This window comes from Wasmannia auropunctata, unplaced genomic scaffold (genome assembly GCF_000956235.1).
Source record: "Wasmannia auropunctata unplaced genomic scaffold, wasmannia.A_1.0 LD336026.1, whole genome shotgun sequence".
In the NCBI taxonomy this organism is placed as follows: domain Eukaryota; kingdom Metazoa; phylum Arthropoda; class Insecta; order Hymenoptera; family Formicidae; genus Wasmannia; species Wasmannia auropunctata.
This window is the reverse complement of record NW_012026864.1, coordinates 3,272,927-3,287,632: the sequence shown is the minus strand read 5'-3', so window position 1 is coordinate 3,287,632 and position 14,706 is coordinate 3,272,927. Positions and strand designations below refer to the sequence as shown.

Genomic DNA, 14,706 nt, shown 5'->3' with positions numbered 1-14,706 from the left:
TATATTTTATTTCTCCCCGCGCTGCATCCGTTACACAATCGCGTGAACCTGACAAATCCACGTGCAGGAATGTCAATAACAACTGTCTCCTTGTTACAGATATGGCACAAGCAGTGTTTCAAGTGTCAGGGCTGCGGTATGACCCTGAATATGCGGACGTACAAAGGTTTCAACAAACAGCCGTATTGCGAGGCGTAAGTAGAGACATTTTATATATATATGCTTTGATACTTGATTTCTCATTTACGTGACCGCGTGCACCTCTCTCGTGTCTCTGACGAAATTCGCGTTCCACTTTATTGCAGAAAGAAAGTTGACCCGTGAAAACTGCTGTCGGCGAGTCGCGCGCTGTTTGTCGCGTTCTCTTTTTTTTTCCCTGTCGCATAATAAGTTGCTTTACGCAACCAAGTTAATCGCGGTAACCTAACACTTGTTGGCGAGAGCCATTGTCCGGGGGAAAAAAAATTAATAAAGCATAAAAAGCGTGAACGAGATTGTTTTTTCGCGTTCGATACTTTGCGTTCCACGTTGCAGCAGATATTGACTATGTTTTTCATGCGTTTTACGTATAGGTATATTTTGTGGCTATTATCATTATGTCTAAACACGAACCGACTTTTCAATTTCTCCAATCCGACATATCATATTTCTATCCTTGTTCAGTTAATTTAAGAACGTACGAATTATCTCCGTAATCACCGACTACATACTTGAGAAGAGAAACATGCCACGATCTCTTCCCGCGTTTAAGCGCCATAAACGTCGCCTTCGTGCAGCTCGTACGGGAGTACAGGATCCAAACGCGTGAAATGTTTATTCAAGGATCCCTAAATGCGCAATTTGATTTCGCTGCGGGTATGCTTGGCTCTCGCTCCATGGGAAAGGAAACGCAACGTCGATATTAGCGTTGCTGATGGCGCGCGCGCGCCTCTCGGGGCCTCCTCGATCCCCGCCGCATGCACGCGTAGCAATAACGCGCGACGTTTAATATCCGGTGAACGACGGGGCTGCTGAAGAGCTCGCGCGAGAGGAAAATAGCCGTGCTCGTTCGCGCGCGATTGCGAATCTCCGATAGTTACTTTAAAACCGTATATGCCAGGCGTGTCGAGGCAGCGAAAGCGCGCCGCGGCGAGCGACCGAGCGTTTGCGCGGGGCCGCGGGATAATGCACGGCTGTCGCGCGTCGTACCTATTCTCTCTCTCACTCTCCGAGGAGGATCCTCCTTTCGGACGGCGAGGACTTTTAAACACGCGCGCGTGTCCTTTTGCACGTCGCCGGTAGCGTAACGCTTTGCATAAACCTCCGCCCCGCCTGTTCGTATACGAGTGCTCGTACGGAGAGATCTCCGCCGTGCAGAATAAATATCATTTTCTACGCCTAGAGTCACGAGCTCCGTTCCGTATAGTGACGTCTCGCGTGTCCGCTCGTCTCGCAAATTAAACGCGCTTTCATCCAAATGAAGAATTAAACTGGAAAGCGACGGTATATGTCATCGTCTACGTCTGAATGCATCACACGACATTTTCTTCGTTCAGTTGTTAATCGGCGTCTATAATCGAAGTAACGCTAAGAATTTCAAAGGAAGCATGCACACTTTTATACCACTTTTAACCGCGTGTCCATCTGTAAATATTAAAAATAACTTCAAACGCACTCTTGAGCAGGAAAACGCAGTTAAAATTGAGTATAATGAGCCGATTGAGAGATCATGCCCGATAACTGATCGACGAGAACCAGTTCTATCGCGAATATATTCCTGTTCCACTTGATTTTATAGTTTGACATAATGATATGTAACGTAAAAATACACACATGTATCTATATACATGTGCAACACAGAAGAATTATAATTTAGCTTTTAATTAGTACCATCGAGTGACGGACTAGTAGGTATTCCTCGTGGTTAGTTCGCTTCATCGTAATGGGGAAAAACAAGCCGCTGTTTATTTCGAGAAATACCACGAAGCATCGAGCTAATTATTAGAACGTTAATAGAAATGACTGAGGGATTTCGTCTTGCGACAACCCTTTACTTTATTCCACTTAAATCGACAATAATTATAACTTTCCTGTCGCAGTCAAAGTTACTCTCTAACGAAGCGAGAAAAAATCACGGTTTGAACGCGTGAAAGCTTTTCAAGATAAGACGACGAAAAAACGTGTAAAGCGAAAACCGTGGCAATAACGTTTATCTTAACCTTTAAACCATCGGTCTCACAGACCGCTATTGAAACGCTACTAGTCAACAATTTTCTTAAATGTCACCATTTAAATATATTTTATTTCTATTGTGAGATTTTTTTTGTTAATCCTTAACATTAAAACATAGCTTTCCTTTTCCCCATCAACAAGTATTCAGAAAACATACATTTTTATTATAATTAACTTATAAAATTAGCGAGAGCATAATAGCGGTCTGTCAGACCGACATTGTGATTAGTGTGATTTTTTTGGGCGTGGTGGTTTAAAGGTTAATTCGGATTTCGAGTATTAAATTGTAAGACATTTGTGATTTGAAAGTAATTGGGATCGTCGAGCGACACAACGAAGTTAACTTGGCGTTGCGGTTAATTTTGTGGCCTTGACGGATATTAATAATTGCACTTTTTTGGTGCAACGGGAGGCCCCGAGAGGAAGCGTGTGGAATTTCTAACGTTTTCCTGCGATATCCTCCTGACATTTTTTTATTAAGTTTTTTGCACCGTTGGTTTGGGAACGGCTATTTTATTCCACTTATCTGTTTGGTGAAAAATAAAATGTTTTTTTTTTTTTTTTAATAATTCAAGTTCGGATCATTACGATAAAAATTAAAATATTAGTAAAATTATAATATTGTTGTTGTTTGCTTATTCAAGATCGCTTATGTATTCTTCTAACAATACCTTTTAAGAAGCTACAAACCAAAAGTTATCGAAACTAAATTTACAGAAGTTCTAAATGAAGATTGTGACATATTTTTTAGATGCTTAATTTTCCCTTCATCGCGTGATGGAGATTAAATTTTGATGACCGCATTAGCGGATCATTCATATTTAATTCCTTATGTCTCAATCTTTGTGATTCGCTTGTGATTTGCTGTTGACGACAGTCGGACGCGCTGCGACTTCTCGCCGCGCGCCTTCGTCGTCTCCTTACATATCGGTATGCCATGTTGCACCGGGAGATACTCGTCCGTGACTCGTACAGTATTCCGGTTGTGCATCGCGATGACGACATCTCGCGAGTTGCGATTCGAATCTGCATTTCTCTCTTCTTACGTACTGGGACCTCTCTTCAGCGCTTATATGGCATATAATATGCTTCGTAATGACAAGTAATTCGCTCGAGACGCTTCAATCCTTTTCTCGCCGAGAAAGCGTCATCCGATACACTAAAAAAGGGGAACGCGAATGCGCAGTCCACAAATGGAGAAAAGCACTTGATCGATCATAAAGCTGTCGTAAATGTTGAAAGACCGCCGAACAGGATACGACTACTTACAATTTAAAATTATTTTCTAAATAATTGCGAAAGTTTTATTCAGAAATTTTGAACTAATTTCTGCAGCTAATTTTTTTAACATCACAAGTTCGTGTTTTATATTAATGACGTTTTAAACATTTATAAAATAAGTTTTAAGCTTTAAAATGAATACAAGGAAATGTTAAATTTCAAAATACTCACACTGTGATTTATCGCATAAATTGCACGTTGTAAATCATTAAACTTCAAGTCTGCGAGCGTTCGACCGATGAAAAAGATACGACTTTTCGATAATTTACTCGGGGCTATTACGTCTCATTTTAAGCGTCTCGCATAAACGGTCGTTGCATTTTATTGCTTAGAAAGTTGCTTACTTGACGTAAAGCCGCACTTATTATCTGTGCCCCGGGGCGCTTGCCTTCGTTGAAATTGATTAAAGAAAATGGGCGCAGAGTCCAACGACACCACGCCGAACACAATGTCTCATCGGAAGAATTTCGTATTCCGCGTACAGCAAGCGGGGTATGTGTCAGCGATGCGTGTCGAATCAGACGATGCACTGAATAACTAAAGACGAACGCGTGTGTGCTGCTATACGCGAGATTCATTCATTCGTCTGCTTTTGCCTCCCCTTTTATCTCTCCCTTACGCCGTAGCTTTATCTCTCCCATGGCACTCATTATCTTGCCCCTATGCGAACCGACCTCAATTCATTCCCAATTTATTTTTACTCCCACATTTTATGCAGTTATTTAATTCCTTTGAACTAGTTCAAACATGTAAAAATATATACCTAACGTCGATTGAGCGTCGTTTAATAAAGTGAAGTTCTATTTAACGTCGTGCGTTTACTTCAAACATATGCCACTTTAATAAAACACGCATAAAACATTTTTGTACGTTCACAAAATTTTATGAACTGACCGTCTGTTTTATGTAGCGCAATTACCGGATATAATCAACGTAACAGCTGTAATTACTACGGCAATTTAATTTAACAATGTTCTTTGAGCATTAAATGATAATTGTAGGCATTTTTACTACGTTCCCTCGTTAATTCTTATATATATATCCCATCTTTGTTTCGCCTCTGCTTGAAGCAATTTCGGAGTGCAGCCGAGCGTGATTTGAGATTAATTCGAAATTTTGTTTCTGGCCGTTCTTCTATTCCGAGAGGAGTAGTATTGCGAATTAAGTAAAGTGGTCTCTTCACGGATATAACGTTACGATTAAATAAACACGTGTTCCGGGCTCTCTTAGCACGTACATACACGCCTTGCCGACAGGCTATACATACACGTCGAATTAAGCGCTCCACCGGATAGCGAAAGAGAACACGTGTGAGATCTGCTTGCGTGCATCTTTTTTCAGCCCGCCTTCCTTTCCTTCACATTTGCGCTCCTCTCCTTCGTACTTTATGACTTCAGTTTTGCCGTGTCGTATGGGCGCGAATACGAAAGTATATACTCTCTTTAAATAGAATTTTTATATTAGAGGTTTATATTTTTATACCAGATGTATTAAAAATTGAACATATGCAGGAAAATAGCATCCGGTCAACTTGTTATTCAAATCATTAGCTCCAAATGTGCCAAAAAATTTATATTTGAGAGAAAAAGCGCGATCCTTTAGACATTCCGTTGCTAAACATTGTGTTCCCTCTTCGGTTTATAATTTTCTCATCTTTCTCAAGTCGCATGCTATTTTTACATGTAGTCACGCCTTTCTTCCAAATTTTAATAAAGTCGTACGAATGATATCATCCGAAACTGTCGTTGGTTCACCGCGAATGACTCATTTCCTTCGATGATGATTCGTTTCTACATATTTAGTGACTTGCTTACGTTTCACGGCAATCCTGCATATTTAAACCGCAGATTAGCAACATTTTCCGTGATTCACACATGAAAGGAGAAAGGTTGCGTGTTGCGTTGAGTTCGAGCAGAAAATATATATACACTCACCTTTCGATGATCTGCCGTGTGCGTTAATTTTGCAGAAAAACAAATTGGTTTTTTTTTACACAGTCACGTTTAAATCGCGTTTTATATTTTTACAACAGAAATTTTTGTTATTGTCATATCACGTAATATAATATAACATAATTGGATATATATCTGTAAAAAGAAATACATATACAGATTTTCTGTAAAACTTTTGAAAAATAATTAAATGATTTAGAATGTGCGAAAAATAAATTGCTATGTCATTGTTTTTTATACGTGCAGGTTTTTATAATTTTGCTCGGTAATGTTTCCGATAAAGTGTCTTTTTGTGAATTTCACATTTCGATATTTTTGTCAGCTTAATCCAAGCTCACATAGTAGTATTGTATGACAAATACATTCGAATTTCTGCAATAAACTTCCTGCAACAAAATATTGCTGCTCTGTAACTTTTTTTATATACTAGAAGAGAGATCGTTTTTCGCTTTGAAAAAAAAAAAAAAAAAAGAATTATGTTTTGTTTAGCATTTCGTCAAACATTTTTGTAATCCAATATTTTCTATAATCTAATATCTAAATATCTACTTTGGTTTGAAATGATATGGTTTATTATTTATTGTTTTTAATTAATTGCTTTTTGTATTCATTTGATTTTGATTTTCTTTTTCCACGCGTACATATTTTTTGTATATTTTATACCTTTATATTTTAATATATTGGATTTTTTTAAGTATATTTGTTATATTTATTTATTAACACTGCACTTATTCATTATGTTTTCACATTTGGATTGCAACGCAATATCCGAATATACTTGAGAAAAACTTGAGGTGGCTGGTTTTAACGAAGTATAATGTAAATGCACGAAACGTGGCCGTGCCGAATCGCATTTGGCAGTCGTTCGCCTCGACGGCGGGCGAGCGGATGGAACAGGAAACGCCGCCGCCTGTCACGTCGCACTTTTAGCTTCGAACAATTTAACAGCTAGCCGTAAAGGGGTGCCCAGCCTAGCGTGGCTTGTCTGCGTGTCTACGGCGAACCGACCTTGTCCCACAATGCATCCACCTCTGGACCCCGCCGTCGTCGCTGCCGCGGGCGCGTATGAAATTTTCGCAATACATTACCGGGCGCGGGGCAACGTACGCGCACCGCACGTTATACGCGCACCGAGATCGCCCGCGTTGGAAATCCGCGATTAAAAGCAAATCACTGAACGCATTCGCATCCGGTATTTATCTCCTCTGCGCGTAACACGACGCGCGATTTATGCGAATCGAGGCAAAGCGAGTCGGAACGGGCGAGTGTAGCCGTGTGAGTTTCCAGCACGGTATCGAAAGTGAGTGCTGTGTAAAAGCTCTGCATAAATTTTCTCGCGTGAGATTCGCGTTATTACGTCGGAAAGGGAGAGTCGCTAGATTCTTCTGAACGTGACGTGACAGCGTGCGTACCTTTCCTTTTTTTTTTTTACTTGGCGGATGCAAAACGCCGAGCGTCGTCGTTACGTTACGTTGAGCGGCGAAGTAGTCTTAAGAGCAAAGATCCGTGACAAACGCACGTCCACGATTTCTATATACTTAGTTTATATATTCTCATAGGTATATATTACCGGATACAAAAATTTCTGAACAGTCAATTTTCATTGTTTTACGTCGAGAGTGAGGAAAGTACATTGAACTTTCGCGAGGCAATTTTCTGTCTGAGGAAATAATATCTCTACTGAAAGGTTAACATTTGCAAGCGAGACGGCCGACTCGCGACGCAGAGAATTGTGCCTGTTTATGAGTACCATATAATTTTCTACAGTTAATTAAATCACAGTATAATTGCCGATTATGATATGAGTGATATTTCTTAATCGAACAGATTGTAGACTGCAAACGAGCGCCTAGTTTCGCCAAACGTCGATTAAATTTAACTTAATTTGCTTTCCGCTTTCGTTTTATTAGGATTACATAAGTTATAATTATACAGTAATATACATAATTACGTCAAGTATTTTACTATTCGTTTTTTGTACATTTAAATTATTCAAATAGTCTTATACTGTATTTATTAAAAAAAAAAGACACATGTCTTATCATACTTTTGTATGTTAAAAATATATCTGTTATCTCAGATGTGCAATAATAGTGGAGGAAAGGACAAATTTTATGTACTTTTTACAAGGCTTATATATTCTATTCAATTCTCAATGTGTATCTTTCCCGGGCGTTTTCATGCTCGTTTGTCCTGGCCTTCGTGAGAATTTCTAGAATGCGGACACAGGTAGGTACGGCTTCGCTTTGTCGTCACGATTGACGTGCAGCAAGTTCCGAAGCCATCTGAGACTTAACCGCAGTAACGGAACCCAATAGAGCCGCCCTGAGAAATTTCTCCCACGACTAGAAAGACATTGCGCGTGACTTTACGTACTTTGTGCGCATCGATATATAATATCGCTCTCACGAGAAATGCGGTTTTGAGTCTTGTATTTACTGCCGTTTGTATTGCCAAAGAGAGAGAAATTTATTTATTAAACTTAATTAAACTTTACGAGATCGGTAGTGTTCAATTTAGATGAAATCCTTGGCTTTCGATCGAATCAGAGTAAAACAAAGATTGGAATATAAATATAAAACATATTTTTAATTTGAATATACATATAATCAGTTAATATTTAAATTTCAACTTCTATTAATGGTGATGCAGCTCTATTAATGATGATGTAAATTCATGCGTTAATCATATATGGTAGGTACGTCCAAAGAAAGAATTTATGTTTGAGAACTTGTGATTAGTTATAAAATGAATTGATAATTGTGAAATCCTATGCGATTCTAAATGATTTAATAAAATAAAAAGTTGACTCCAAAGTTGACTTTTTGAGAAAGGAGACAAACTTATATAAAGATTCGCTTCGTAAGGTCATAAAATATTCGGTATTTAAATTTGTCGTTCGTGTTATCAGATCAATGTTTAAACTCTGTTACCAATATAACTAATGTGTTTAATGTGTATAATTATCTGCAAGTTCAATTATTCGTTTGTCGAACGGTATTATGATTCTCGGCCGTAATTTATCGATATTGTCTCGCCGCTGCTATTTGACTGGTGTGATAACCAGGTGCAACAGATGTTATCCTCTCCGGTACATTGGTGGCACTTATGTACGTATTCGATAAATCAAGTATGCACGTACAGTGTCGCGTGATGTAGTCGAGCAATCCGAAGAAACTTTGCCGAACAATCAAACATGAGAGAGAGATGTGCCTACGTAAATTTCTATCGCCCCATAATTCGACCGGTATTTGTAATGTCATTGAATAAATCATTAATTTAAATGCAATCTTTTGTCTATCATATTCAACAAAGAAATAGATTATTATATCACATTTAATGCATTAAATTCGGTCACGTATTGGAGCGAGATATGGATCTTTTCTTAAATAAATCCTCGTTGTATCGCCTATCAGATGTGTCATGACTCCACGTGAGTAATTTAATCATTTCAAATCTACACTCGGGGACGAAATGCCTTTGCGTTATTTTATTCGCGCCGTATGTTAACATTGGTATCAAACTCCCACATTTTCCGCTTAAGATACGCCCTGAGTGCGTCAGAAAAATTCGATAAATATTACGGACGTGTATCATAGTACGTAGACAAGCGTTTGTTAAGAGATTAGTCATCGCGCATACGTATGTGGTTAAATGATTCGATGAATCACTTTGTTGCGCATTAATCGTGGTGTATAGTCTTCCTAGTTAACTACTGAAAAAAAAAACTGATCGCACAATCGCATGTGTATTTGTAGATTTTTGTTGAAAATCTTGAAAAAAAGAATTTGTTCAAGGAGAGAAATTTATTTTAAAATTTATCCTGAAAATCTCATGTTAATCGTGGGACAACATAGTATTTTCACATGATTTAAATTTTAAAAGAAAATTCCGTGTTTCATCGATAGGGTTATTTAGATAGATGTGTAAATTGAATTATTAATTTTAAATTTCGTCTCAGTAGATCATTACAAAAATCTTTTTCCTTAAACGTGATATTAAGAAATATTTGACATTTCGATGCTCACGCCCGTTGGCCAATCTTTAATTATAATCCTGTCATATCTCCGTTGAATTATCTGGAAATATGCGAAGTACATATATTATTTTTTTATCTCTTATCACATCTACCTATTATTACGTTATTATCTGTATCTGCCGTAATGACAATTGCAAGCGTGTGTAACACGAGTCGCACGAGAAGGATGCGGGGGTCGCATTGTTTTCCAATTTTCCTTCGTTTGCGCGGCCGGTTCTCAACGTTACTTTTAGCGGACCTCCTCCTTTTCCACGCTAAATTCGAGGGACTCGGATGCGCATCGGCCGACAGGATAATTCTTCCTCCGCCGGGCACGTAACAATGACGACTATCCCTCGTCTTCTCCGAACAAAGAGAGTCAGAGTGCATGCCTATTATTCGTGCACGGTGCGCCGCAGTATTACGTAATCGCGTGGCACAATTACCGGGTCAGACAACGCGCCGTATATGGGAAACGGAGTCGTGACACAAATCTCGATTGCGTCTCGCGTATATATGTACGTCAGGCACGAAGTCAGCTTAATTCTCATGCGTTATACGACACGTCGAATTTATGCTTTCGATGATTATTTTAGACGCATGGTCCAAAATACGGTTATTGCCACAAAAAATACAATTACTTAAAAATAGATTTATACAAAGAGAAAGCAAGTCTTGTAATTTAATTTACAACGAAAAATACTTTATATAAAAAAAATCAATTAAAAATTATAAGTTTTTTTACGTTACAGTTGCATGCATACATTTACGCGTATTACGTGAAACGTGATAGAAAGTTGCAATAGGGAACGGGTTAACGTACCGGAATTTTCAATTATCAATACAATGCGAAGCGTTTCCTTAATTGCGTCAGCGCCGGCATTTTTTTTTTTTTAATGCGGATCGCAACACGATACTGTCGATACGTCCACGCATGTCACTGGAAATTGCATTCTCACGCGTGTCATTTACTGCAGGCGCACGTAGGTATATCGTTATGCGTTCGCGCGCCGATTTCTATCTCGTTAAGTAGGCACCGGACATTTACCTGTGCCGCGATTAAATCGGTCGACTTCCCGGCCAAGGAGGTTTCTATCGAATTTCACTCGGCTCAACCCGGTCGGTTGCCGGTCGATTAATAATTATCCTTATTCCACGTGAACACGCGCCGCGTGCAGCAAAAAATGTGTTTTACGTATGCGAGGCGAATAATCCGTTTAAAATAGCTCGTTTATGCACGCTCAATTCGCCGGGATATGTTAATCGGCGGGAAGGTTTCAGAATATATCGCGCACTTCTTACCCGCCTAATTAATAAGTTCTTACAATTACATACTCGAGACGTGTACTATTTATCAAAGTGTCAAATCGTTTAATTTAAGAAATGGCCGTTTGTCCAGCACTAACTTAGAATTGTTGTTGTAATTAAATATAACTTATCAGTCTATAATATACACAGTATTAGTATATATTTATTTTATTAATGTATATATGATACGTGTATTACTATTATAATTAATATTAATTAAAGTACAAAATACTAAATAAAAAAATATATCTCTTCGAATAATAAATTTAATAATAGAATAAAAGATTTTGTAGCTGAAATTTTTCCTAAAAAGATAACAGATTTTAAACTAAACTAGTTGAAACATTTTTTAAATAAAAAAAGGCATAAATTCGGAATATAAATTTCGTACGTTCAATTTCCGACAAATGTAAATTTCTAGGTATTTCTAGGTCTTTATTTAGACAAACATTGCTTCGTAGAGTAACGTTGATAGTAAGAATGCAAATATCGTTATCACCTGTGCGATTAAGCGTGTTTTACATGATGTAAGAAATTCGGATTTTCCAAACTCAATCGCGTAATTATAAAATAAAATAAATGTCGAGGTCCGTGCTTTATGCTATTCTTCTCTCCACGCCTATAATTAGCTATTATAATCGACGCGCTGCACGAAGGATGCTCACGATAAGACTGACGTCGTTGACCGCTTGTCGTTCACTTGGAACCTGCATTAGTCAGCGAACTTCCACGTTTCCTTTGTGTAGGAGGTCGCCCCGGGGGAATCCATGTAAAATAATGCGAGAGGCTCGTATACGCGAGATATTCTCGCTAAGGAGAGAGAGAGGGGGGGGGGGGACGCGAAACTGAAACTCATGCGAAATACGACGTTGCGTCGGGTGTCACGAAACGGTGCTTTAAACTCGAAGTGACTTGAAGATTAACCGGGGCGCAGATTTAAATGCTCCGAGGAATGAATCCTCACGGCTCTTTAGCCGCGGGCAGATAATTTCTCGCGACAACGGGTTCGTTCTGTTAATGACGAGATTTGTTTTCTTTCCTATGGCAGGCACATACCAAAAGCCAAAGCGACCACGATGGCGGAGACACCGGAGCTGAAGCGTATCGCGGAGAACACGAAGATACAGAGTAACGTCAAGTATCATGCCGAGTTCGAGAAGGCGAAGGGGAAGTTCACGCAAGTGGCGGACGATCCGGAGACCCTCAGAATCAAGCAGAACAGTAAGATCATCTCGAATGTCGCTTATCACGGCGAGCTTGAGAAGAAGGCGATCATGGAGCAAAAGAGGACGATGACCGGAGAAAACGGCGAGCAAATAGGTAGGTGATTAACTCGTCAACGGTGTGTTTGCGTTATTTTTTTTCTCACCATTATGTTTTTATTTTAGTTTATGCTGATAAAATAATGAGAGATGTAATTTATATATTTTCATGGTATTATTTCGTTGTTGTATCGTTTTAAATTGTAACAAAATAAGCGTGGAAAACTTTACTATCAAACTAAAAAAATCATGTTTGCTCTGGCAGAATTTGTTGCACGATTTTTAACGGACTAGTTGAGAAAATGCTTGATTAAAACTTAATTTGTGATTTGATTAAACAATTGGGAATTCTCTTTTTTATTTTTATATGTCAATGTGTTTTATAATTTATACAATTTTTTAAATAAGTTATTTAACTTTTTCGTCTTAAATCATTCTCTGTCAGTAATCGTACATACATATCTGATTTATATGTGTACGATTTTAATCTAATAGTCACATGTTTATAATTTTTAATATCTCAACTGTTAATTAACGACGATTTACGTAGCGGTATTTGTGCAATCATTAAATTGTCGATCATACATTATGTATGCATCACTATTCGTGGATTCGCTGTGTACTAATTTATTGTTCGCATCTCATTTGAAATTGTTTGTAAGAATAACATAATCACGAATACACATGTATTGCTGCAATCAATCCACCAAAAACGACGCGACGGCGTAAAATTCAGGCAAAATTCAGACAGACCTTACCTCATTATTTTTTTTCCCATGTTCGCGATTCATTATACGCACTCGTCATAATACCGTTCGTGGTGGGCGGATCGCAGGATGCTTCTTGTTTGAACGTATTCGCTAGCCTTTCTCCGTGCATTGTTGATATAGAGTACGTAGAGTACACAGACGGTACGATCGCACCTGCGTCGAGCATAAACGCCAATCCGCCGCCCGCAAGGACGGCGAATTCGCCGGTACAGAGGACACCAGGTAGGATCGCCGATTACGATCCCCTTAGCGAGGCGAGGCCGAGTCCCTATTCCGCAAGGCAAGCTGCTACCACTGTCATTTATACGAGCGACAAGGGACCAGGTGCGTTTACCTTCGCGGTCTGCAAGCGACTTATCGCTGCAGCCAACCTTTCGCTGCGTGTAGAAACGTTTGCATGACCATATTATTATAACGTAAGAATAACTGCGTTAATTTTAATAATTTCTAATAAGGTATTTAATGTTATATAATATTAATATTATACAGATTGCATAAACTAATATGTGCAGAGAGTAGTGTAACGAGACGTTTTGGATCGAGATAAAATTAACGATCTTTGCATGTTTAATATGTAACACGTATTTAACAGGTTATTACTTTTAATTATTTATTATTAATTATTTTTTATATCTAAATGCCAATGCGATCGGATACTGTTATTTACGTCCGCGGATGATTATACATTCATAGCTATATCAGAATTAAGTATTCATATCTGTATCTCAATAATTAAGATTCGCGGAAGATGAATCGAAGGAAAGAATTTTAATGATACGCTTTTTTTTTTTATCGCGATGTTTCACCCGAGGTCGCACTCTGCCGCCTATTTTACGATCGTGGGATGGAATCCGCGTCCATGCGTAAATTGGTTTCAATGGACCGTGCAGCGCTTCAATCGTTAGATTGTTCTTCAGAAAGATTTTGATTGATGAATTTTAGGACAAACGCTTAGCTGTTATTTCCTATTGTAACGCCAGACCTATATTATACTTTTACGATGCCGCCCAAAGCTTTATTGTCGCTCGTCAGACTTAAACGCTTGTACTTGCATCATTATGCCTTTATCGCCGTCACACAGCGATTCATCACAAAGGACAAATCGCCGAAGCAATTTGCACTGGAATTAATCGTTGCGACATCATCGTCGCGTGCACCTTGTTGGGAAAATAGAAAGTGCAATCGCCTTTGTTTAATGTTCCTTCATTCCGCGGTTCCGTGTTTCGCTTCCCCGCTGAATCTACGGAATAATTCATGTGGCGGATCGCGCAGGATCGCGCCAACTAACAATTGTTAACTAACCGGAGGACAAAAGGATAATTGCTTATTACGGAATGAATTACGCATTTTTAGCGGTGTTTACAAATGTAGAAAGTTACTTGTAAGTAATATATTATACACGTCGCCATCACATAAAAGTTTCTCGACGTGTTTGCAGTGACGAATCCACCGACACGGAAAATCGGCTCGGTCGCTGACATCGATCCGGTCAACGAATATTACGGATCGTTAACGCCGGCCACAACGATAAACAATAATCAACATCAACATCAACATCCACATCAATCACCAGCGCCGCCCTCCAACATTGGAGTAAATATCTTTTTTATTGCTTATTGTCGCATTGTGCTGTCTCCCTTTATGACTTATTTGCGATATAAAACCTACGTGTCTAATATATGAAAGATTTCATGGAAAAGAGTTTGCAGTCTTACAATATAAACTTCTATATTGCAAAATAAACTTTTTAAATCAGCATTTTAAGTTTTTAAAGGATAAAAATAGCATGAATTAGCAGAAAATAGAAGTTTTTCATACTATGTAATATTTTAAATAGAATTTTACGTATTTTTCTTTTTATTTCTATAAATGTTCTCTCTCTTCCTCTCTCTCTCTCTCTCTCT

The 14,706-nt window shown here is 38.5% G+C and overlaps 1 protein-coding gene across 1 annotated transcript in view; it reads left to right on the top strand.

Annotated features, from left to right (window-relative positions):
• Window positions 1–14,706, top strand: part of LOC105452881 (LIM and SH3 domain protein Lasp) — a 29,762-nt gene that overhangs the window by 12,662 nt on the left and 2,394 nt on the right. The window contains exons 2-5 of the mRNA XM_011694430.1: window positions 100–194; window positions 11,819–12,090; window positions 12,923–13,126; window positions 14,241–14,395. Of these exons, the coding sequence (XP_011692732.1) occupies window positions 100–194; window positions 11,819–12,090; window positions 12,923–13,126; window positions 14,241–14,395 (726 nt within the window). The remainder of the gene's footprint in view (window positions 1–99; window positions 195–11,818; window positions 12,091–12,922; window positions 13,127–14,240; window positions 14,396–14,706) is intronic.